Below are 26,685 nucleotides of genomic sequence, written 5' to 3'. Positions count from 1 at the left end.
TATTTATACTTTGTGAATATGAGAAATAATTCTCAGTACCTATATTTTTTTCCTTACCGGATAATTTCCTTACCATACTATCATTTGAGTTATTTTTTTAATTTATTTGTGATATTTTCAAATCATATTTATAACAAAATTTCATGCATTCAAAAAATATGTTATTTTGATTTTAAAATTGGTACTGTACATAAATGTTGTCATATGATTTAAAAAAGTTTTTATAGTTCTTTTTGTTGAATTTTCTCTTGCACAGTAACCTCCACAAATTAATAATTTTTTTCGATTTTAATATATCATTCTGAGAGGTGATTAATTAGAGATTTATCATTAACCTGTGTTTTATGATATGAAATGGAGCAATTTTATATAATATTTTGTACATATTAATCTATATATGAATAATTTATATAAATTAAGAGGAAGATTATAATTAGTATATAAGTCATTATAAAGTTGATAGAGAATTGCTAAAATTTACAGAAATTAATTATTTTAAGTAGGAGTAGAAGATGATAGTGAGCGCTACTTCATAACCTGTCCAGGATACCAGATTGGATTTTCTCATCTCGAATATATATTCGTTCGAACTATTTTTTGATTATAACGGTCCAAATTTAGTCTGAAGTCATCTTTTTATTTTAATAATTTGACCAAAATTTTGATCCAAATCCTTTTAACTATTTTATATTATATTAAACTTCATAAATTCATTAAATTAGAAAAACATTAAATTTAAATAATTTTTTTTTTAATATTTTACTTAATTAACTAAAATAAAAATTATGAAGATTCAATATTACTCCGAATTAATATATTATTCCTACAAATGCTAAATTACTGCATCTTATGAGATAGTGTAGTATGGGTTTTAGTTTTCGATATCATCTAAGAAATTATTGAAATCGAGCATTTTATGTTTTCAAAGTTTTGTTTATATTATATTTTTGTGTAAGTTGTATTTGTAGTTAAGTTCCATCAAGTGTAATCTTTATTCTATATTAATATATTATAAATTTGAATTTAATATTTTTCGAGAGTTTAACCTTATTATATTCCACAATTAATATATATATATATATATAATTATATAAATAAGTAAAAAGATATTAAATATAATTAATAAGTATTTAGTAATTATATTAACACATAATTAATTAATTAATTAATCAAACAAAAAAATAAAAAGAGTTAATTTTTATTATTAAAAAGATCTAGGAGGGCGAACAGTGGCTGCCTGAATTTTGACGACAAAATTCACAGACCTAAATTTGGACTTTCTAAAAAAATTATGCCAAAACCACCCCAAATTCGGACGAATATGCCCTCAGAGTTATTTCCATATGTACTTGTAACTTAAGTTTTTGTTGTTGTCGGTACTCCATATGGACAGCGGTGAAACACCCGACACTGCACACACACGTGTGTATATACTGAAAAACAACTTAACATGCTGACAAAATTAAAAATGTCTGTTTGATAAAATAATAAGATCTTAATTCCATTTGAGATGCTAGTATAGTTAATAGTATGGAATTGTGGATAGACATGTATTAAGGTTGAAGTAAGCCCATGTTATTGGGCAACAATAATGCGTGACATATTACAATCTAGAACTTATAAGAGCATCTCCAATGGGGGTGCCAAGAGAGGTGCTAAAATGTCATGTGGCATGACATGGCATAACAATCTTTTTGGCTACCCATTGGAGTGATAGGGGTGCCAAGCAAAGTTGCCAATTTTTGGCACCCTTTGGCACCCTCCCAAAATGGGAAAAATTCATTTATTGTCATGAAAGCCTATAATATTCTATCTAATTTTAGATAAACAAAATTATAGTATTTTTGACAACTTCAAGTGCCAACCATTGGAGTGAATATTGATAAGAGGGGTGCCAAAAATAACTTAAAAGAAAGAGAAAATAAAATATTGATATTTTTGATGAATAAGCATGTTTAGCAACTTTGGTTGGCACCTCACATTGGAGATGCTCTAATGTTCTACTAATATTAGTACATTTTAACGTATCTTCTAAAAACTTGCAAACTTTGAACAAGTGATGGTATTAGATCAGCTTTGCATGATTGTCGTCATGTACAATTTGTTCTCTCTGACTCTATTACACAAATATTTGGAGCTATGTGTAATCCTCAACCTTTGTTATCAATGGTGATTCACTGCGACAGGAATGATTCTGGTCACAAACTTGGCATTAAGCCTACTAGATAAGAACGCTGATGGATTCCAGGGGCAGGAGGAGTATTGGAGTAAGCCGATGATTTGTATGGCTGAATCGTCTAGTTCTTTAAATTAAATAGCCAGATGATTCCGCGCTAAAATTTTAACGCAACAAGCAAAAATATGCATGTATGCTCAATTCCGAAAGGAAGCTGCAGATTTTCATTACTTTACATTAAAATATCAATCATGAACGATATGCTTATAGCACAATAGCTAAAACCAGCAGGAAATCATGATCCAACTAGTTAAAATCAGCAAGAAATATAAGCTCCAAGTGTTCATCTTCTCCACTTTGTTATTAATGGCTTCCAATGTCCTCATTTCACCTTCAAGCATGTCAATCCTTCGTGTAAGCCCAGGAATGATGATCCTCGCGCGTGTACAAAGAGGGGCATCTACCCACCGAAAATAGTCACATTCAAAATCAGGGCAATGAGCAAATCTACGACCACCATTTGTATCAGTCCACGACGTGTGAACAACAGCGTACTTGTTACAGTTGCAATGCTAAGCCATTTGAACAAGAAAGATAGATATTAGGGTTGATACATAAGAGCTGCTGGTAAGGGGCCTAATCTTTATCGAAACTACACATGCTCAATATCTACCTGTAATTGTGCCTGGAGACGCCTGTCGGTGTCTAGCAGCATATGATGGGCTTCTTCCAAGCACTTACAACTGCATTATGGATATTTACCTAGGCAAGTTAATCGAATACACTTCCAAAGAACAATCATATCATGTTAATTTGGTTCCTACTCTTATCAAGTAAAACATCGAAAGCTTTACCTCTCAGTTGCAAACTGTTCTACATCACTCTCGCCAGTCTGTTTATCAGGTTTTCCTAAAGCAGGATGCCGACATGCATTAGAAACACATTAACCAACCTTCGAGTACTACAAAATTTAAATTCAGCGCCCTCTTTCACCTATAAGCAAAAGCAGACCTCAACTTGGGTACTCCTATTGTTTTTAGTTGAATTTAAGTCAAGCTATGCTATAATGAGTGTTCATGAAAGATCAATTAGATAAAGTAACATACACAAAATACGAACAGCTTTGCTGAAATCAAATGTGTTATTAATTAGATCGTTTTCTGATGATAAGATAAGAAATTTTTAAAAAAAGGGATACTGTGTAGTATAAGTTTACCTTCTGCAGAGTCCAGCATGGGGATTGCAATCTAATGTTCCTGTAAAATATAGCAACAATAATAACATCAGTCATTTAAAATGTGGAGGTGACAAAGATCATATAAGGCTAAAACGACTCATTTCTCTGAATAAGGTTCGAGTATAAGTGGAGAACAAAGACCACAAACTAACTATGAATCTACCTACCATCTCAGGTTGAAAAATGAAGAAGCGGATTTAAAGTGTACTATCTGTTAGGCATAAATCCTCCCTACTTGATTATGTAAAATTGATGATTGTCAAAAACCTCAAATCACCCAAATAAAGAATTAAATTTACAATAAAGAATAGTAGCCAATCTGATCAGGTTAAACAAATATATGGTGTAGAATACTAGGACCACAAGCATAGGAAAAACCGATGATAAATTGACTGGTCCTGTTAGGCAAGAATCCCAAAGTTTCCTATTGTCCTTTAATAAAGTTGAATCATAACACCATATTTTAAATAATATTGTTCGTCTCTTTTAATTTTAGTCTGGGTCGTCTGATCATTTTATTTGTTATGATAAAGCAGATCAAGCAAATTATACTCAGCTTGAAAAAATGTTTGAACTATGGAGTAGTAAAATACCAGCCTGAAAAGATGAACCGTTTCCATCCTATCCAAGGTATGCAGACTTATTGAGTGCTAAGCAAAATTGAGTACACTACAAGGAGGGCTTCTCTTCTAGAAAACATTATTGCTTTGGTTCCTGCTCTGACTTATTCATTCTGTGCCAGTAAAATCTACAAAAATAGGTTTTGAAGGATAAGAAAAAGCAGAAAAAATGATCATCTTGCCAACTTGACTTTAAGCCTAGAGACATTATATTTTTTAGGTGAACCAAACTAAAACTAAGTATCTTTCATTAATATTAGAATCATATCTGAATCAAGTCTTAACGTCTAAAGTTCATTTTCAACCCTGAACTGTTCTTGAAACCTCAATCAGATATAATATTTGAATAGTAATATATTGAGGTGATTGCTTCTGTCCTTTTATAAATCTGAATCTCAATACCAATATTTTACTTGACTTTGTTTGACAGCTTTACTTATTGTTTTTAGTTTGTGTCCTTCAATCATTTTCTCCATACCAAGAGATTTTATGATAAAACAGAAGCTACACTCCATTAAGTAAATTATAAAATAGATCATATTTATAATATAATGTTTATTTAGGGGCTGATCCTCTCATATACCTCCAACCAAAGAGTGCAAACATTCTAATCAATGTTACAGAAATAGATAGATAGAAGACAGGTAGAATATATCCAAGAGAGGCAAGCCCTCGAAGACCTCCTCGTGGTGGGGTTATCGCCAGAAGAATATGATTTTACACTCAAAAAAGAGTAGAACCACTCCCGTACATCATACACGCGACAAAATGAATACAAACATGTGCATTTCTATTGCTCTGTGGTGGCAGAGTTTGCGTGGAGTTGAGGGTGGGAACAGACCTCCCTTCTAGAATTCGATAATTCTACATTCGGTCAGGAGTTGGTTCTTGGTGCAGATACATGAAATTCTATTTTTTCTGATTGTTCTTATTCCAAGTTTTTTTACTCTCATTTCCCCTAAAAAGTTATTATAATGCACTTATTCATCGCCCTGATATCAATATCTTTCTCCCCACTATATGCACACACATACATTTCAGAACATTATCTGTAACAAGACAAAGTCAGGTCCGCAGGATCCTATTGTTCAAATCATTTTGAACTTTCTTTTGCCATGTTTATATTACAAATTTCTATCGTCTGATACAGCACTACTCCTCTAGTCCTTGTTCTTCCATGTTTTTGAAGAAAATAAAAGGTTAAATGAGCATTTCTTCAACTAGTTTAGTTTCAAGTCCAAAGACAATATTTGTAGACCTCACATCAGCATCTAACAATTTTTGAAGATTTTAATGTGTAGGAATGGACTTATTTTTTTGCTAAATACTTTAACTCTATTTTTACAGAAGACAAAGTAAATATATTTGTTTTAAACTATAAAGAAGTTTTTTCTCCAATCCGAATTCAAATTAACAGAAATGAGCTCATTTTTTCAGAATACCAGTAAACTTAAAATGCAGCATGAAGCAAAATTATTGTGTGTTTAATCAATCTCCACGGGGCACTGCAGATTTCCATCAATTTTCGTAATCAATGGCTCGTCACGTGGTGATGTTTCAGTTGATGACTTCTGAGATTCAATAACACCTGTGGTTTTTTGTTGTTGCAGATCAAACATTTCTTTCAGCTGTTTACCTTGTTCTTCTATTCTCAATTGCAGATGTCTTTGGATCTATTTGACAACAAAAATGCATATTCATATCAGCCAAGTCTTTATTCGACAGAGATGGGAAGTTACTTGCAATATTCCATTTAATATTTATCCTTAATAGAATTTTACTCAGAAGTGCTTTCGTTAAATTTCTACCTCTAATTGCTCATGAAGACGCTTTTGAACATCTAGTTGCATTTGTAGCGCTTCCTTCAAATACATGCCACTGCATTGCAAATAGTGATTGATGTAAAAATTGACTGAAATGAAATCAATTGCGAACCACAGAGCTCTTAAACTCAAATTCAGAGGAAAATTTCCTATTTGACAATTAAGTAAAGAATCAAAAGCTTTTACGTCTTAGTTCCTATCTGTTCTGTGTCACTCATGCCTGTCTGTTTCTCAGATTTTCCTGCAACAAATAAACAAAATTAATCTGTGGAGCTTGACCACCTAAAGTTCGTCTTACCTCTCGTGTGCTGTTAAACTGTTCATCGTAGATATTTTCAAGATGCTAGAAATAAACTAAGTCGTTAAGATCACCTTCTGCAGAATCTGGCATATACTTAGCAATTCGATATTTCTGCAAAAGAACATTAGTCATGGTCACCGAAATATATCAGACATGGACATAGGTGACCTAAAACATGGCTTAACAACAAAGTTATAAAGATAGTTAGAACCTGCAGATGACTTTTTACATGATAGATGGTTAATACATCAGACTCCATCAACCTTAGTATTGCCTTTGGTGTTGCCTCTGATAATATATATATATAAACAAGCAGCCAATAAGCATCATACCTTTTTCCATAAATTGATTAAAATGACTCTGTTAGCTTAAAAAAATTCATACTTTCAGATCCACCAAGACGATTTACGCACTCAACAAACCGATCATGGAGATCTTGACTCCACCTTATGCGCGTTTTACATGATATTGTAGCTGAACCAGAAGGAACCACAGCATTACCATTAGCTCCTGTAGATTGCCCCATATTTGTAAGTTGATATCCATATGAATTGTTTGAGAGCTGTAAAATGATCGGTAACCTTAATCTTAGTTATTCAGATAAGAAAGAACCAGTAATAAGCACATACAACAAAAAAGTACTTACAGAAATACTACTATCTCCGTCACAAGTAAGAGATGCTTGCCTCTTATCTGGAGGATCATAGTTATCTTCAAACAACTTCCGCTTAAGCTGCATAATCCGGTCTCTCTCCGAATAAGATTTCTCAGAAACAGTATTGTGATATTGATCATCAGGGCAAGAGACTGGTTTTGCAGTTGACTCAGAAGATGCAAAGCCTGTCTTGACTTGCTCTACTGATGATTGATCGACATACAAATTTTCACCAACAGATTGCTGAAAACGGGGTATTTGATCATCAAAATTCTTTGGAATTTCAGGGCCTAAATCAGGATTATTATCTTGATAATCATAATAAGGCAACCCCATGTATCTTTCAGTAGCAAAGAAGGCAGAACCTGGAGAACCAATATGACTAATTATGGTGCTTGCTACATTAGCATGATCATCTATATTCTGTGACCCTCCTACGAAAATTCCAGTCTGAACACCATTCAGTTGCGAAAAATGTTTTGCATGATCGAAATGAAAACCATCTACCAGCCCGTGATTTTGTTGGATCCTTTCCTGAAAACAAACCTTCTGGAACTTCATTTTCCAAAAGATCAAATGAGTTGCTATCGGTTATCTGCTCCCTCGGCTAACAATAGCCTAGCTGAACAAACATTTATAGAATTTCTTCGATATTTACTTGACCACAATCTACGAAAACACAATCAGCACAGAAAATTGAAGATGCAGATAAGAAGGATAAAACTGCAGAGCACTGTTGGACAATAGTGACTAGTGCATTCTTGATTCTTTGTGATATATAATAGCACAATATGCTACAGAACTCAATATATAATACCCAAGAATATGTCAATATTTTGCACTGCAGAGAGGCATTCATTTGATTCCTTTGTATGGATATGAATGAACAGCTCAGCTTTTGACAATTACATAGCCTGATAACCCAGTGTAAAAACAAATTTGTCCATGATAATTACTATTGCTTAATTTAAATATTCATTTGCATTATAATAGTGCATGACCAACCAAATGGTGCCACCAGGATCTCCAATGAGAACAGAACTTGAATAATAAAGAAACCAGAAGAATTTAATAACAAAAAAGGAATATGGGCAGCTATAATGGGATTCCTAGTGTTCTGCTTTTCTTGTCTTTTTTCTTTTTGATTCCTAATTTGTTCTTTTCTTTTTTCTTATAATTCTTCTGTTGTGTTTAACATTAGTTTTTTTTCAGAATATGAGCCGGATTATATTGAGTAAAATAAAGTGGCATATATTCACAAATCCAACCCATTTAGAACTATTCTCATTAATTGATTGGAGGAACCATAGGGGGCCTAGATTACAAACAACTCCGATTGAACTTCAAAAATCAAAATCAATAGGATTTTGTGATAAAATTTTAGTAGGAAGTTTAATCTAAGTCCTCACAGACTTTCAAAAGTTAATATTATATATATTTGTCCGACTATTTCAAAATGCCGGTTCTGATTGATTGGTGATGCGGTGAAAGTCATTTCTATTTGATCACTGGAATTTTAGTTTCTGTGCCTTCAAAATATATTTCAAAGTTTCTTTGTTACGATTCCAAAACGTGGAAAAAGAACCCAAATGGTAGCAGCCATAGTTGACATATACCAGTACATACAATTTGCGGATCATGTGAGCAAACATGTAAAATTCTACTCCTGTGCTAATTAAAAATGAATCATCAAAGGAAATGTACCTATGTTGGCGCCCTCGACATCATCCCATATAGTGAGCGAGAGAGACATTTGGCTTCAGTGACAAACAATGATGAGTTCAAAAAACCAATATCACGGAAATGGGGAAATCAGTAGACGATCAAGGACAAATATAATATGCTTTACTTAATCTAAAACTTTTCTAGTCTAAGAAATAGCACGTATTTTGTATGGAAATACGTATTGAGTTCAGAAGAGTGATCACAGTTATTCTGTTAACAAGTATAGAATAATTATTTTGTATATGTTTTCCTAATTTTTAATGTTAATTAAAAAAGTGTTCTAACAACTATTTCCGCTGATAAAATTTGTTCTTGGTGCTTAAAATTGTGATACCCGCATAGTCACATGTACACGTGTGTTGGAAAACGGGTGTGGATCATGCTTACAGGTACATGTGATCTCATCTGATATTCCTCCTTTCTGTTGAACTTGTCTTCGGATGCTCACAACTGCTATTTCTTAGATACCTAAAAATATCAAAAAAATATATTAGTAGTTGAATTATTGGGATAAATGATAAAAGAACAACTATGGGGTGATAAAAATATGAAATAGTTGCAAAATTTAGTTATCATCGTCGTACGCGGAGAAAAGAGTATCGGCTAGACCACTCCAATACAACTGGCGACATGGTTGCTCATCGCGTGCAATATTTTAGAATGTGTGTAGGTATGAATGGGATTGGTGATGATAATAATAATAATAATGCAATGTGGACGTAGCTGGACAATCTGCCCCTTGAGACCTTCCAAAGAACATATTAGTTTAATTTTTAAAGGTCGTGCCTATGAAGATATCGAAATGAAGTGATTTTCTGATATCTTAGGATGTAAGTAATGAGAATGAGGAGGATGCTGAATCTTCCGGAACTTGGCTGCTCAAACATTCTTCTGGGACTAAAAAGCTTATGCGCTACATGTTAAAACTGGGACTGGGATTCTGGTTTTCGGGTTCAGTCATATCCAATAATCCATATACTGGGACAATTAAAGGTGAAGTATATATGATCAGAGTAAAAAATATTGTTGTGTGTACAAGGTATATATAGTTGGTACAGGATAACATTTACAAGCTGATACAAAACTAATCTATTCCTGCATATCAGGTAGTTCAGTTATTTGATACTTATCGTAGTTAACTTGGGTAAGTTACTGGATACACTAGGTTGAGTTCTGTTACTGGAGATGCTTAGCTGTTAGGATCTGTTACGCCCCCGCAAGATGGAGGAGCCGTCGGCAACTCCCAGCTTGGAACGGATATGGAGAAAACTTTGACGAGATAGAGGTTTGGTTAGCACATCAGCCCACTGATCCTTGGTGTGAACATGACAAACCTTGAGCATGCCAGCATCTACCATTTCTCGAACAAAATGAAAATCTAAGGATATGTGTTTCATTCTAGAGTGGAAAACTGGGTTAGAGCTGAGATATTGCGCCCCCGTGTTATCACAGTAGATTATTGGCGTCGAAGAAACAGGGAGTTGAAGTTCATGTAACAGATTCTTGATCCAAGACACTTCAGCAGCTGTATTTGCTACAGCCTTATATTCCGCTTCTGATGAAGAGCGTGAAACAGACTTCGGTTTAGAACATCTCCAAGAAATAGGATTAGATCCTAAGTAAATAATGTATCAGTGGTAGAGCATCCAGTGTCACGGTCACCACCCCAATCTGAATCACTAAATGCAGATATATCAAATCTTGAATTTTTTTGCAAGAATAAGCCATGATAGATTGTCCCTTTGAGATACCGTAAGACCCGTTTGAGAGCAGTCCAGTGTTGCTCAGATGGAGCATGCATATACTGGGATAACTTATTAACAGCGTAACTTATGTCTGGACGGGAGATACACAAATATTGAAGTGCGCCAACAAGTTGCCGATAAGGTGTGGGATTAATTTTCCGACTGCCATCATTGAGACTGAGGGAAGTTGTCGAACACATAGGTGTAGTAGTGTCTTTCGCACCATCCATCTTGTATTTTGAGAGAAGATCAGAAACGTGTTTCGCTTGAGACAAGAAAAGACCAGATGTGGTATGAATGACCTCCACGCCAAGAAAATGATTTAAGTCGCCAAGATCTTTGAGGGCGAAAGTTTTGTCGAGCTCCTCGACAAATTCATTAAGAAGTGATGAACAATTCCCTGTAAGCACTATGTCATCGACGTAAACCAAGAATATCAGAATCTTGCCAGCTTTATTGTAAATGAAAAGTGAGGTATCTGCAAGAGAATTTTTGAAGCCAAAGTGAATTAAGAACTTCTTGAGTGCTCTGTACCAGTCACGTGGTGCTTGCCGCAAGCCATAAATGGTCTTGCGTAGCCGACAAATGTAATCTGGATGAGAAGGGTGAGTGAAGCCAGGTGGTTGAAGCATGTAAACTTCTTCTTCTAGAGTACCATTTAGAAAGGCGTTGTTAATATCCAACTGTCTCAATGGCCACCCTCGGGTCAGTGCAAGGCTTAAGACTATCCGAATTGTAACTGGCTTTGTAACTGGACTAAAAGTCTCTGAAAAATCAACACCAGGACGTTGTTGAAATCCTTTTGCAACAAGGCGAGCTTTATATTTATTGATGGAACCGTCAGGGTTCCGTTTGACACGAAAAATCCACCTGCAAGATATGACATGTTGAGATGTTCTAGGAACCAAGTCCCAAGTACCATTCCGAAGAAGAGCATCAAATTCTGACGCCATTGCATTGCGCCATTTAGGATCCTTAAGGGCTTGAGTGGCAGAAGAAGGTTCAATGGACGGTGGCATCGGATGGGTGGTGGTGTGGTTAACCAAAGAGCTGTTGTAGTACTTCGGATTGCGACGTCGTTGTCGAGGAGGGAGTGAAGTGAGAGACGGGGTTCCATTGTTGTGGGTGGTGGAGGTGTTTAAAGGTGATGAGGTGGGTGTCTGAGCATGGTCAATGTGATTTTGGTCATTATCGGGCACAGGTGAAGGGTGCGGGCGAGTAGTATCCGGGGAGAGAGGGGGTGATGAAGTATCTGACTGGTTGGTAGTGGTGTGAGTGGGCAAAGAGGGAGGATAAGGGGTGGAGGGACTAAACATATGTGGATATAAGTTATAATCAGAATTGAATGTGGAATTACAGGGCATACCTGGCCTTGAATCTGCACTTACGGACGGTTGAGGGGGAGATGTCTTTGAAGCCTTGAACGGGAACTGATCCTCTATAAAACGCACATGTCTAGAAATATATATACGATTTGTAGACACATCTAGACACTTATATGCTGACTGTGAACTGGAGTAACCCAGGAAAACACAAGGAATGGAGGATGAATTTAATTTGGCTGTAGTATAAGGCTTAATCCATGGATAGCAGAGGCATCCGAAAACTTTGAGCCTGTGATAATTTGCCTTATCTTTGAATAGGAGTTCATAAGGTGTATCAAGGTTCAAAATTTTGGACGGCAGCCTGTTAATTAAATATATAGCAGTAGCAAATGCATAAGACCAGTACTTTAAGGGAAGTGACGCATGATGTAGTAAAGTGAGACCTGTTTCAACAATGTGGCCATGCCTACGTTCGGCCAGACCATTATGTTCAGGAGTGTGGGGCGGGGTTGTGAAATGAGATATTCCAAATGACAAAAATAGTGATTTTAAAGCAACGTACTCACCACCATTGTCAGAGTACACAGAAACAATTGGGAGTTGAAAGAACTTTTCTACAATTGTTTTAAATTGCCCAAAAACATGCTTCACATCGGATTTTTGTTTAAGTGGATAAAACCAAATATAACGAGTAAAGTGATCCACAAAAATGACATAGTATCGAAAGCCATCAACAGAGGTAGTCGTTGGACCCCAAACATCATAGTATAGTAATTCCAAAGGTTTTGAACTTTTCATAGATGAACAACCAAAAGGCAATTTGTGACTCTTATTACATGAGCAGGAATTACAATTAAAATGAAAATTTGCTGGAAAATTCTGAACTAATTTGTTGGAATTCAGAGCAAACTGAAGAACTTTAATAGCTGGATGTCCTAACCGATGATGCCATGACTCGATTTTTGAATGCTGCTGAGTAAGATTTATTTGTGCTAGTGTGCTAGGATGTGGTGCGTAGTATAGATCATTTTTGTTCTCCCCTCGAAGTAGAACCGTCCCCGTAGTGAGATCCTTGACCAGAAACTGAAAAGGAAAGAATTCCACGGAAACTTGGTTATTTTGACAAAATTTAGCAACAGAGATCAGTTTCTGATTTAAAGATGGAACACAAAGGACATTAGATAATGTAAAGGCTTTCCCAGAGGAGGGCAATTCTGATGTGCCAGTGTGTGTAATATGCAAACCTGTGCCATTTCCAAGCAGTATTTCCTCAGGTCCGCCATAGTCAGAGTAAGTGGTAAATGCGCTGGGATCATTTGTGACGTGATGAGAGGCTCCAGTGTCGAACATCCACTGTTGAGGCTGTGCATTGGTAATTGAGGTGACATTCGCTGTTGGTGTTGATCCTGGACCGGTTGTAGTCATTGCAGGTGGAGTGATGTCATTGTCTTTCAGAAATCGTGCTAATTGTCGACACACCTTTGTGGTATGACCGGGTCTTTGACAGAATTGGCAATAGTTGTTGGATCGCGGACCCCTGTTTTGGGGCTGATTTGGCCACTGAGCACGTGTAGGAGTAGAGTTTAGCATCTGTGAAGGATACCGACCAAATGTTGAGTTTTGAAAAGTGCCACGACCTTTGTTATGTGACTGTCCCATGTTGCGGTATGTCTGAGTTGGCTTGTGCGTGTAGTTTGCTGTGGCAACTACAGGCTCCGGTGTCTTTGACTTGAGTGCACGCTCATGATCTATTAGTTGTTCATGTAGTTCGTCGAAAGTCATCGGAGAGTCTCGCACCTTTATTGCAGCCCGAATATCCTTATATTCATCTCCAAGACCTGCCAGGGTGAGAAGAATTAAATCATCTTCGCATACAGGATGACCTACAATGGCCAAATCATCGGCTGTGCTTCGAATGTCTTCAAGATATTCACCCATTGAACGCGTGTTGCAGGGGTTATTCATAAGACGACTTTTAAGAGACATAATACGAGAGCGAGATCTATTTGCATAGAGAGTCACCAACCGATTCCACATATCTGTTGCCGAAGTGGCAGTTGAGATAAGAGGTTGAATGTTTTCATGACAACTTCCTAACATAGCACTGAGAATGATTTTGTCTTGCCTATTCCAAATGACGAAAGCTGGATTTGGCTTTGAATCTTTTAGTTGATCAGGGATGATGATGTTTCCATCAATATAACTGAGTAATCCCAAACCAGTGAGAGTTGAATAAACTTGTGTTTTCCAAACTGGAAAGTTTGATTGTGTAAGTTTCGTAGGAAAATGCGTTGGTGCATTAACCTGAATGATTTCTGTTTCAGAGGTGATGGTAAGTTTAGATGGAGACATGATTCAAGACGATTAAGGATCGATTGCCGTGAAGCAGAAGACAGGCTCTGATACCATAAAAGATCTACGAGTTTGGTGAAGTTTATGATGTATTAAATGATAATATTGTTGTGTGTACAAGGTATATATAGTTGGTACAGGATAACATTTACAAGCTGATACAAAACTAATCTATTCCTGCATATCAGGTAGTTCAGTTATTTGATACTTATCGTAGTTAACTTGGGTAAGTTACTGGATACACTAGGTTGAGTTCTGTTACTGGAGATGCTTAGCTGTTAGGATCTGTTACAGAGTTGTAGGCATAGTATCAGACCTTCACTTATCTCGCGCTTGGCTGAATTAACTTGACATATATGCAAATGCAATGAAGTACCGTATAATCAGGACACATTTAAAAGGTTTTACTTTGATCCGTTCCTCAATCCTGTGTTATCCTGACTCAATTAAAAGTGTCCAACATGAATACGTTCCCGCGTGCCGGACTCGGCAATATTTTGAAAATATTATATATTTTTGGCCTAAAATAAATGTCGGAGTGTGTAATACCCATGTCCGAGTGTCGGGGTAACATAACCCTTGTTCCATTCTGCAATCGACTGATTTCTACAAAAAAATAATAAAAAAATGTACTAACTAGTTAAGCATCATCTTGCATTAACTGCGACATGATTTGATGAAATTTTGTGGGGTTTGTGAGGATGTCATCCTAGTTTCCTTCACGGTACCTTAATGTGTTTATGCCTATGTCACCGAAAATTGAGTGATTACGCAGCTTCCTTTTCTAAGTAATAATATTAAGTGAGCGTACAAGTTCATTATTCATGTTTGAGTCTCAGACTCGGCAAGTTATGTATGCTGCATCTCGCATTACTTAATGCAGATGAGCCTGTGAATCTTGAATCTGACAGATTCTCAGGGAATTCACATCTTGTTTTGTCATCACTTTCCTAAACCTACAGATATCCGTCTCATCTATCATAAGCATGTACGCACCCATTGTTTACAGTTGGCGACAATCGAGCATTATGTCTTTCATAATTCCAACTAAGATCATTATTTATTTCTGTGACATTCTTTCTTGCCGTTACATTACACATTAAAAGACAACGCATTTACCATGAACAGGCTTCGCTTAAAAAAATAAAATAAAAATTGGAAGGTGAACACAGTGTGTTATTGCTATATGTCAGATCTTCGAATAAAAATACAAATTTCGTCTGTAATTGGTAAAGTTTGTTGCGAAATTTAGAAAATGTATTGAGTGTGGAGTCTGATTGCGTACTACATCTAAATTAGCTCGTTACTCAAGTGTGTTCAAGACTCCAATCTAGTACTAGGCAACTGCAATAAGCTTCATTCTTTTTTCTCTACACATAAAGAGCTAGAGAAGCAGCCCAAGTAGCCTAGAAATTCAAAATTTTCGAAAACCTAGAAAAGCTGAAATGTTTACATAGGACTTTTGGTGATGGTGACAAATGATTAGAGGGAATATGAAAAAGAAAAGTGTGATGAATATATTCCTAATCTTTTACTATCTCATCTTCAATGTATCTTTTCATACCAACTAGAATTTCACTATATTAATTTTCACTCATCGTTAATCACTCACATTATCTTGATTTCGTGCACTCGATGTTCACATAAGCAAGATATACAGAGTAAGTCCTTTTAATGCGGAACTCTCGATTCTCATTATTGTTGGAACTTAAAATTACTTGTTAATAAACATTATGATTGTCCCGTAAAAAAATACGTGTCAAAAAATCCATGTACGATTCTCAATTCTCACCACGGCCAGAACTTAAAACTACTCGTGTCCAATTAAACATGTGCGACGGCCACGGCAAACGGGCAAAGGGAAAGAAAACAGCAACCATGCGAGTCCAAGAAGAAGAAAACAAATAAGATAATGACCTGAAAATCATGAAGTGGATTAAAAATGGGGGAATGACAAGTGATGTCATTGACACATTGATGTTTTCTAGGCAAAAAAGAAAATGTGGGGTTTTATGTCTTTGAATTATTAACGTGTCATCTTAAATAAATATCATTGGGGTTATCATCTGGGCGAGGAATCGGCCATGTTTAACTCTTGTAAATGGGCAGATGAGATTGGATTCTAATAGTAAGTAAGTAATAAATCCCCCGTGAGATTTGGGCAGCAGTCGCCTACGAAGCAACATTAGTTTTCTGCCTCAGTCTGTCATGGACCACATTGTCTCCACCAACGCTTTTTTCCTATTTCGAGTTTTTCGAGATTGTCACACTTTCAAAATAAACTTGATCAAATTTCAAATAAACATAAGAATTCGAGGTTGGGCGTGTTTATCTGTAGATCCCGTTTTTATCGGTTGGTTGGAATGAAACAGGAGCTAATCGAATAAGGTGGTTTCGGATTGAGATAGGTCCGATACCACTCAAACACGTGATTGAACAAAATTTAGAGACGCGGGCAAGAACGAGGTTGATTGTAACTTAAGTCTTTATCTGCAAATATTCTTATGCATGCAAGTTTGTTTTGTTTTTGTTCACTCGTATTTTGTATCTGCGGGCATATTAGACATTTCACACGTGGCGGGACTAGACATCAAAAATATCTCAGGCTCAAAATATAAGCAATAATTTTTCACTGAATATTCGAGATCAACCGGCTCAAATTTGAAATTCTGCTGATTTTCAAGGACAAAATATGGTCTAAACTTAAAAAAGTAAATCGTACTGACTTTCAAGAACTAAAATTAAATAAACTCATCCAAAATTCCGGTTAATCCGGGACTTCAGCTTGAGTTACACTTCCTCCATTCAGCCAATTTACAGCTCATTTAAAAAACTGAAATTTGATAATAAAAAATTGGGAAAATAAATAGGTGTAAGAGGTGAACACAATTTCTTAAAGTCCTTACTTTAAATCTGTAATTAGATAAAAGTGACAATTGAATACTTTAGTATAATATCTATGGGGCCTGATATTACCCATTTGAAGTGGTCCTGTATTAATCAAACAAGTCATGTGTAAATCCCTGGTGATTTAAACCCTCGAAAAACAAAGCAGGTCTTCCAACTTGATTTATAATCTGCAAAGTTGTTTACACTTTATTCAACTTACCTAACCTCCATTAACAATCTGGTTGAACATGAGTCTTTATAAATCCATTTGAACTATACACATTTTACCTCTCACAAGAAATGGCTAGCCCTCATCATCTAAAACTAAAACCAGCCCACTCCTTCCATGTAAAATCTCCATCTTTTTCTACTAGCACCACCATAAACTCCACAAAGTTGAAAACTCTAGCTCAGACATTCATATTATCACACATTTGCAGAATCGTTCGGGGTCTGACCAAAGCCAAAGCCATCCTCATTAGGGTTCTCAAAGATATTCAACTGCTACGCCTGACAGAGTTTACCGCGAAAAAGCACAAGAACAGGAACAAAATATTTTTTGGTTCGTTTAGAATGCATTACAACTGGTGCTCTTCTCATGTGTTGCCAGTGGCATCACCACAAGAGAACGAGTTACCTATGAGCCACTCCTATTATGATGCTACGTGGAACTCTATCATCTCGCCAGGATGTGACGAAATGGAAGAGTCTCAGCTTTCAGGGTACCTCCATTGGCTTGAAAAGAAAGTTAACGAGGAGTCAAAAAAGAGTGATGATATGAATGAGATTGATAAGCTTGCTGATATGTTCATCGCAAATTGCCATGAGAAGTTTAAGTTGGAGAAGCAAGAATCGTACAGGATGTTTCAAGAAATGATGGCTAGAAGTGTGTGAGGAGGAGTGAGGACCTTTCTCTAATCTTTTAATTCTTTTATGTTCTTGTTACAATAGTGGGTTGGGGATAGTGGGTGTTAAAGAGGTGTTATTTGTTTCTACTTTACGATCATCTGGTACAGAGAATTGTACATCATGTGAGCTGTTGAGTTTGTGCATTTCCTCTGTTGCGCATATGTATGGTTACATTTGATAAAATTATGGGTGACTCTTCATAGCTTCTCTTCTTCTGCTGAGTCTTGATTTTTCAGTTAGTTGTACGTGCAGATCAGCAGATGTGTGTGTGTTAATTACTTTTTAGGATGCATGCATAGTGTTGTTGTTCTTCCTTGATCTGAGCAAATATGTTCTAGACTCTCTATATATTTGAATCAAGATGGTCCCTCCTCCAACCGCATAAGGTTGGACTGAGTAAGATGACAGCTTCCTTCTTTTTCGGATAGTTAAGTATCTTTGGAATTTTCTCCTCAGCTCTCTCTCTCTTACTAACTACTTGCTAGTACGGCTTCAGTTCAAAGCTTGTTTGCAGCATAGGCCCCAATAGTTACTTCTTTCGGCTAGCCAAGTTGCCAAAATATATATAATGTGGTTGTTTATTAAACCTTTCTATAAATTTATATCTTTTATACACAACTCCACAAAATCCAAGAAATTAGATGGGTAAATTATCAACCTGGAATTAAAAAAAAATATAAGAGAGAGACTGTGCACTCAACACTCACATATGGCAGAAGATCGATACATTCCTAACAATTGTACATATATGCAATCTCTATATGGATTAACCAGAAACACATAGTAGCATTAGTAGCAGTAGCAGTAGCAATAGTACTGACTGACTATGACTGATTTCAGTGCGAAACAAGACTTACATTCTACTCTACTTCATCTCCTATACCATGATTAAAGAATCGAGTTTATCATAAGATTTACCTCTCTAATCATTAACGAACACTGTTTATGAGTTGAAATTTAGATGCACGTAGTTCTCAGTTTCAACTGTAATCACAGTAATAATCATGTAGCAATCGACAACACTGGATTTTTCTCCTTACTTTATCTTTAGTTATTTGAAATGAGTACATTTTACTCTTTGAATTCTGGTGTCGTGTAACAATACAGCAGACACATCTGTGCCCACAACATAGACTAAATTCAAAATGATCTGTGCACTTTAACAACTGCGCATTACCAAGAGATTCACTTTTGGATCTTTGCTTTAATTATTACAATGGCATTACATGAATTCACGCCAACTAAAATCACAATGTATGGTTGAGGCCTAAGTGTTAAGTTTAAATCAACTTTTACAAGAAAGAAACAGATAATTCCTTTACAGCCTAATTAACCGATAACTTGTAAAAAAGATTTCACCAAGCCTAAAATGAATAAATTCTAGTTCTTTCATATGTTGGCTTGCATAACAGTAACGTATTAGTAGAAACCATGTTTAGTAGGCTGATTAATACCAGCTTCCATTAATTAATTGACTTATTAATTTTGTAGTATTAAAATGGATTATTCTCATTAATTATTAATTTCATATAACTTGTCAATCTGCTTACTGATCGATTGCAAGTGGCATAGCTTTTTTTTTTTTTAATCAGGGTTTTGGATGATAGTGTTAAGGGTTTACACGCAACTTTGAATATCAGCTAACATGTAGCAGACAGTTTCAGAACAACTTCGAATATCAGCAAACATGTAGCAGATAGTTTCAGAAATACCTCAAATTGTAGTTAGACATGTAGGTGCATGACTGATGGAAGAGCTTCCCGCCTTCACTACGTAATTTCTTGTATCCATTTTTTTATATAGCTTCAGCAGAGAAGGAACTTGCTGCTATGAGTATCTTGTATATCTTCATCCCGGGCACCAAGCTTTTCACATCTAATATCATTGCAGAAAAGGTTTTGAATTTGAATTCTGATTAGCACATGTAAGATTCAAAGCAAAACCCAAATTTGATCTAAACTCAATACATCTGGCCTCCAAAACTGTAAAAAGAAATCAGATACTTGTTCAAAATTTAGTACATTTTTATTTCATAACAAAGCAATTTAACTACATCATGTAAAAGAATAGAGAGGTTCTACTCATTGCTTCCACAAATTCTACATACAAACGCCAAAAGACACAAACTCTGATCTCCAAACACACAACATTAACTACTCCTTGCCAAATATCAATTATGACTTGTTACTAATCTCAAAATCAGTAAATTCTGGCGATTTTCGATCAGCTCTGCTAGAGAATTTGACCTCTTTTCTATCCTTGATGATTTCCGAGCTCAAGTCTTCCATTGCCCTTCTCATCTTCCCATTCTCCACCTGAATTGCCTCAAGCTGACGCCTCACATCCAAATACGCCTCTGCCACATTATCACTCCCAGTCCCCTCCTTCAATTGATCACATTCTCCCTTATCCTTCACCACCGCCACGTGCTCAATACTGATCTTATTCATCACCAACACCGGAAATCTCTTAAGCGAAATCTCAGCCGTCCGCTCACTCTTCATCAACAACGTTTTCGCCTCCACATCTTCCACCTGCGGCAACCTCACTCCCCACCGGAAGTTTACCTCCGCGTAGCTCCGCACCGGCACACTCGTCCTCGCCGTCACCTCCGTTCCAGACAAGTATCCTTTCACCACGCCAGCATTAACACTAAACTTCTCACCAGAAAACAAATCATTCTTCAGAAAATCACCGTTACTCACCGCCGGCGCCTCAGCCACTTTCTCCTCGTCGGGAACCGCGCCGTTGACTTTCATCCTCGCCACAAAATCCGACGACTGAGACTTCTTCAACATAAAATCGCCGATCCGCGGCTTAAAATTCACAAAAAATCTAGGGTTCCGCTTACCGATAAAATCGAACTCAGCGCTCATCGTAACAGAACTCGAAACCGGAGATCCGAAATGTCCGATACCGGATTTAAACACCAGAGAAAACGGATTAAACGAGTCATTAGGACGATAGGCGAGCTTGAGAGAAGGACCAGAGTCGAAGAAAGTTGAAAGATTGAGAGACAGCTCTTTGGAATCGCCAGCGACGACGCCGGATTGAAAAGGAAACCCTAGAATACTCAAAGGCACTTTAGCTCTAATCAGCGGCTTTTGCTCGTCGCGGAACTTAATTGATGCCTTCATTTTTGAATTTTGATATCTTTTGGAGAAAAAAGGGTTTTCTTTTTGTTAATTGCAGGGGAGAAGAGGGGTTTTGAAGAGGGGAAGTTGGGCGTTTGCGTTTGAATTTGAATCGGGGGATTTCAAGATTTTTCTGTTTCAATTATTTGCGGCGGAAAAGGAGGGATCGATTTCAATTACTGTGTCTTGTTTTTAATACATTCATTTCGAAGGGTTTCTCTGCGAAAAAGAAATAATATGACTTTTGCAAAATTATTCAGACTATTATTTAAAACTTTTTTAAGATTATTATTTCAAAAATATAGTTTCAAACATCTCTACAGAATTGTGAATAAGAAATCTGCACGATATTAAAAAATATCTCATCCCATGTGATATTAAGCAGATAGTCGTATAAAATGATCATCTTCTTCGATATTAAGCGATGTAGTCGTGCGTAATGATCATCTTAACTATTGGATGATTGCAAGTGTCCTGGTCAAAACAAATTGATGATTTTGAGATGTATATGTAACATTTTTGAGGAGGTATGCTACCAATTGCTCAGCTAGGTGCCTTCAAAAATATGCACAGGTTATTTGATTAACTTCCTCGTTACTACGAAGACCAACTTAAATTTAATAATGATGACTATCTTTTCATCAATCATGAAAAAAAGTACTCGCTAATAAAAAATAAGTTATCAAAATATATTGAGAATTTGACATATACTGATTTTTTGAATTTTATTTGGAATATACAACCTTGTTTAAAATTTTGCAGATTTACCATCTTTTTAAACATAAAAACAATTAAATTACAAAAATACCATCTTCATATTCTCGTTCCTTTTTTTAGCTCTCTCCTATCTTTCCCCCCTCTTATTGCCTGAATCATATATACAAGATCAAAACATAATAACCGTTTATTATAAGCACATGCTTCATCACCATCATCTTCATGTACACAGTCTCCAAATCACATTACAGTTAGGATTTCTAAAAGAGTCGAGCCGTCTTCGATCTCCTGTAATGAGGTGATTAACATACGCGTGCTCTTTTCACCCGTCGAAAGAGCCGAGGGAGATGTTTGCGTGGATGGTGAGGTGTGAGGGGAGACCTAATAGGTATACTTTTCCGTTTGTGTTTAAGACCTGTGAGTAGGTTAGGGGAGTGCCAAGTTGGCGGGGTTGTTTTTGAAATATTAATGTTGACCCGGTACGGGTATTTATTGCCGCACTTTGCAACTCATTAAGCAATTAGATGCAATTTTCAATAAAACACGGTTGGATGTCATCCCAAGTTATGGTTTCGAGCCTGACCCTGAGAATTTTCTTAAAACATATACGCATTTGTAAGGCAATTAGTCATATTTGTCAAAAAAAAATTGTTACTTTCAATATTTTTTTCAAAATTACATTTGTTTTTTTTTTAACAAATTCAAAATTACATTTGTGATTGCTAGCAGTTGCATAAGCAATCTCCGTATTCCTGCAAATATTTTTTGAAGCATAATAATTTAATATTTTATTTTAAAACGTGATAATATTTTTATAAAAATTATTTTAGACTTGATTATTTATGAAAAAAATCTAAATACATATTATAAAAAGCACGAGGACGTGTTTTAATGACACATGTGATTGTGAGCGGGATAATAACGGTACGAAAAGAGAAAAGAGGTAATAAAGCGCGGAGCAGTTTTGGAAATTAGAATTTAGAGGCTCCAATTCTGAAATTTCAGAAGCGGGGGATTAAAAATCAGGGCTGTTTCCGTTTTTAAACCCAAACGTTTGAGTTTTCCCTCTTCTCTAAACTCCCCCCAATCCCTCCAATTCTAGGGTTTTGGCCTCTTCATCTATTGTCCTACTCTTTCAATTAATCAATTAAAATCAAGATGTCTCGGTTAGCGAAAGGCCAAGCAAGTAGCAGTCTTAACAACAATGATGACAGCAGTGGCGGAGCCGATAATTCCGGCGAAGACGGTGTTAAGCGCAGAGTTCTTCGATCTCGCTATCTCGCTGTAAAGAATCTCATCAGTGGTATTCAATCTATTCTCTCCGTCTCCTATGAAATCACATGTGTTTGTGTTGTGTATGTCTTTTTTTAATCGTAATTGTTCTGTTGGTGTTACAGACGAGAGAGATGATATCTCCAGAGTCGATTCTGATACGTTTAATTCAATCATTAATAAAGTCGAGTCTTTGCATCAGCTAGGTACCTCTCTCTCTCTCTCTCTCTCTCCACCCTCACTCTCTCTCCCCTGTTATTTATAATTTTATTAATGTTCTGTTTATTTATCTGATTTTAGTCTGTGTTTCTATGATTTGCCTTGTTTTTTTTGTTGCAAAATATTATTTATTTCTAATGCATTTTAATTATGATTTGCCTTCTGAATTATGTTCTCAGTCCAAAGACCTCGAGAACAGGTGGCAGATGCTGAAGCTCTACTAGATATTACTAGCACATTGATGAGCTCTGTGAAGGCACACTGCAATGACGGTATCACTCCTTTTGAATATGTCGCCTGCCTCATTAGAGATTTTGGCGGTCAGGGCGGTGACTCTATTGATTGGAAGAAAATTGGCTTAGAAGTGGCTCATGCTTTTAAAAGGGCTCCTGGAAGCTGCACAATGTTAGTGGATCTAAAAAGAAAATATTTTTCTTAAATTATATTTCTCACTGTATCAATTGTAATTATTGAGTTGATTGCTTCCTTTTTTTAGGCTTGGACCCATGAATGTCGAAGTTAAGCAGCGTGCAGTTGCTACTCGCAAAAGGCATGCGAGACCAACAGAAAAGTCTCGTCCTGAAGAGGTTGGACATAACATGTTTCTCTTTTCTTTCAACACATTTTTTTTGAAATGAGGCCTAATCTAGGAGTTACTAAAAACTGAAATGCAGTTTTAAATTGACATTTTAAAATATGAGAGCAACTGTGTAAGTACGAGTACAGATTACACTGTCTTGGGCTAACCAGGTATAAAGCCAGGTTACATGAGCTGAGTCTGAGGTTTTAGCAAATAAATTTACAGAAAAGTACCAGTTATACAGTGAATTGCTGTCATATGTCCTTTTTGCATTGAACATTCAACACAATTGAGGGTAATAAACTGCCAAATGCCTTAAAACTAATCCCTTACAATGTGTTCCAGAAAACTTTTTGAAAGAAAAGAAAATAAAGAGAAATATTTAGGTTCTCTAAGTTGTTCACGAGTGAATTTTTTTTTCCCAGAAGGATAGGAAAATAAAATAAAGATTTGAGAAGAAATTCCCTCTATACTTTTCCTAAAAATATCCCCCCTCCCCCCCTCTCTGGAAAGATTTGAAAATAAAATATCTAATTTTCTGTTCATTTTTTTTCCTAAACTCGGGAAAACAACATTAGTATTTCGATTATATATATGAGGAGGTTGCCTCAGTAGATAACTATTTCACAAAAATTGGTTACAGAAGTGTAAGTTGACATCACTTCTAGTTCTACTCATAGTATCTAGTGTTTTGTTTATAATATTAGCACATTTGAAATTGCCTTGTATTAAATATCTAGTAAAATTTGTATATTATTTTGTAGCTTGAGGAATCTGCAGAAGAAAAAACCGAAACTGATAAGAATATGGCAACGATGTTCAATATATTGAGGAAGAATAGGAGGGTAAGGCTTGAAAGGGTAGTGTTGAACCGAGACTCATTTGCAGAAACAGTTGAGAATATATTTGCCCTCTCATTTCTTGCGAAAGATGGCCGGGCTGAGATAACAATCGACGAAGAGGGAAATCATCTAGTTTGTAAGATCCTTTGCAACCAATTATATATCTGGTTATAGATAGTTTTTGAAAATCATTAGCTGTGATTGTTGTGTATATTAACATGATTGGTTATTGCTTTTCTCAGCACCCAAGAATGCGCCTGCTGCGAATGCTGTTGCTTCTGGTGAGGTGTCCTACAGTCACTTCATCTTCAGATTTGACTACAAGGATTGGAAGGTACTTGAGAATGCGGACATGGTTTTTTTTCTTTCTTTTTGTTGTTTATGATTGTTGTGTAGAGTGTATTGGTTTTGGTTATGTTTGGCATTGGTCTAGGACTCTGGGTTGATGGATTGCCTGTGATGCATATGCAGAATAGATGAGGAGAAAGCATAGAGAGTAAAAAAGAATGTTTATTCATTGAACTAAGCAATTGTAAAACAACATGGCTTTAATTGTAATTTCTTTTAGCAAGTCCACCACTGCAATTTTGATTGTAGCATTCTATAGAATCAAAATAAATACTTGGTAATCTTGTAATTGCTTACTAGAATTATATTTAGTTCACTGATTAATAGTAGGTAATGCAATCAACTTCAATATTAGGCTCTTTTTCCTTGTAATTGTATGAACTTAGTGTTGTGCATATGATTAATCATCGTTTCTAAATAGAAAATGTTGAATATGTACCGTTGACCTTTTGGTTTGGCACTTGTAGATTCCTTATTGGCTTCCCCAAATGTGATGTGCATATGCAGAATGTCTGGCTATATGTGGGCTGAGTTATAATTAGGCCTGACCTATGGACACGTATTTATTGAACTTGGACATGTTTTGCAAGCATCTTTTTTATACTAATACCAATCATTAGTAATGAAATGTCCTATGCTGATTTAATTTCCATATCTTGTTAAATGATTCGCCTTTATCTTTTACTAAATGTGTTTGATTAATCTTAGTTCATGATGAATTCTATCGAGGCTGGAGAGGAGCTTATGCCACACAGAAATGAAGCTAACATGTCAAGAAGGGATTCAGAACCAAATTCTTCTCCAGAACAGCCTAGAGGAGATTTACCTACAACACCAATCAGGAAATATTCCAGGAATCGTGGTCGTGTTTTGCAGGAATCTATTGTAGAAGATTCTCCTGAAAGTGATGATTCAGCAGCCAGAGCTGCTGCTATACGCAAAAAAAGGAGGAAAGTCGGATGAAACTGCTGTAAAATTAGATTTTCTACCCAGTTGCATGACTTCAGTAGATTTATCTCTTATTTATGTTGATGTTATACAAAGCCAAATGGATTATTGGCTGAGTGTACTATGTATATATAGCTGCACTTGCACATTCTGCCTGATAGTGCAGCTAGATTAGATCCGGAGTAAATGTTTTTTTTCCTGGACTTCAATTGCTTATTTCTACAGATGACTGGAAATAGGTTTCTGTTTGATGCATTGATGCAGCTAACATGCTTTTTTGAAGTTTCAGAAATTGTCCCCTGGTAGATTACGTTTCTAAGATGTACTGTTATGGTTTTCTGGTGTTTAGTTGATCCCATGAAAATGAAGGGAGGAAAAGGGGAAGGGGTTGAATATTAGAAATTACTTGAGAGTAGAACTTAAAAGTGTTCACGGTGACAGAACAGTACCCCTCAGAGATAAATGACAGTTTGATCATTAAACATAGGATCCTTCCGACTCCATATCATCTTTATTTCCTCATTTACTCTGGTTTTAAATAATTTTGATATTTAATAAACGCGTATCTTTCCATGTTGATTTCGAGTTTGATGTTTCCCCACTTCTCATAATATTCGGCACCATGTTTCTTGGTGATCATAATTCTCGTTTCGTGCCGGTTCCGAATGGTCATCAAATTAGTAACCGCACCAAATCATGTTGTATGGGTGTGTGGTCCGCGAGGAACTACATATCTATTTACCAAAAATACTCTTATGTTTTATTCAGGTCCTATATGATACCATTGACTCATCCGTGTCGTAAAAAACACCAGATAAATCTAAGCAGTCAAGATTGTAACCATTTTCCTGACGGATGAAGGATTTTT

The 26,685-nt window shown here is 36.1% G+C and overlaps 5 protein-coding genes across 5 annotated transcripts; 2 read left to right on the top strand and 3 right to left on the bottom strand.

Moving 5' to 3' along the window:
• Positions 1-2,323: 2,323 nt before the first annotated feature.
• LOC108226381 (uncharacterized) lies at positions 2,324-3,733 on the bottom strand. The gene is made up of 5 exons (XM_017401322.2): positions 3,581-3,733; positions 3,393-3,432; positions 3,031-3,085; positions 2,850-2,919; positions 2,324-2,748 (listed from the first exon to the last, which is right to left on the bottom strand). Exons 2-5 carry the CDS (start codon positions 3,409-3,411, stop codon positions 2,455-2,457), a joined length of 438 nt encoding a protein of 145 aa, XP_017256811.1. The 5' UTR covers positions 3,412-3,432; positions 3,581-3,733; the 3' UTR covers positions 2,324-2,454.
• Positions 3,734-5,371: 1,638 nt separating this feature from the next.
• LOC108225284 (myb family transcription factor PHL5) lies at positions 5,372-7,719 on the bottom strand. Its single transcript, XM_017400117.2, has 7 exons — positions 6,804-7,719; positions 6,542-6,719; positions 6,369-6,445; positions 6,229-6,268; positions 6,043-6,097; positions 5,842-5,911; positions 5,372-5,706 (listed from the first exon to the last, which is right to left on the bottom strand). Exons 1-7 carry the CDS (start codon positions 7,371-7,373, stop codon positions 5,518-5,520), a joined length of 1,179 nt encoding a protein of 392 aa, XP_017255606.1. The 5' UTR covers positions 7,374-7,719; the 3' UTR covers positions 5,372-5,517.
• A 9,286-nt stretch (positions 7,720-17,005) lies between these two features.
• Positions 17,006-17,959, top strand: LOC108226511 (uncharacterized). The gene has a single exon (XM_017401474.2). The coding sequence runs from the start codon at positions 17,149-17,151 to the stop codon at positions 17,740-17,742; it is 594 nt and encodes a 197-aa protein (XP_017256963.1). The 5' UTR covers positions 17,006-17,148; the 3' UTR covers positions 17,743-17,959.
• Positions 17,960-19,760: 1,801 nt separating this feature from the next.
• LOC108224659 (uncharacterized) lies at positions 19,761-21,124 on the bottom strand. The gene has a single exon (XM_017399344.2). It carries the CDS (start codon positions 20,892-20,894, stop codon positions 19,932-19,934), a length of 963 nt encoding a protein of 320 aa, XP_017254833.1. The 5' UTR covers positions 20,895-21,124; the 3' UTR covers positions 19,761-19,931.
• A 1,464-nt stretch (positions 21,125-22,588) lies between these two features.
• LOC108225363 (non-structural maintenance of chromosomes element 4 homolog A) lies at positions 22,589-26,072 on the top strand. The gene is made up of 7 exons (XM_017400208.2): positions 22,589-22,911; positions 23,006-23,086; positions 23,279-23,504; positions 23,596-23,686; positions 24,444-24,657; positions 24,764-24,855; positions 25,578-26,072. The coding sequence occupies exons 1-7, from the start codon at positions 22,767-22,769 to the stop codon at positions 25,830-25,832; spliced, it is 1,104 nt and encodes a 367-aa protein (XP_017255697.1). The 5' UTR covers positions 22,589-22,766; the 3' UTR covers positions 25,833-26,072.
• Positions 26,073-26,685: the final 613 nt, after the last annotated feature.

Source organism: Daucus carota, chromosome 6 (genome assembly GCF_001625215.2).
Source record: "Daucus carota subsp. sativus chromosome 6, DH1 v3.0, whole genome shotgun sequence".
Lineage (NCBI taxonomy): Eukaryota > Viridiplantae > Streptophyta > Magnoliopsida > Apiales > Apiaceae > Daucus > Daucus carota.
The sequence above is the reverse complement of the archived record's forward strand: the minus strand, read 5'-3'. Positions and strand labels throughout refer to the sequence as shown.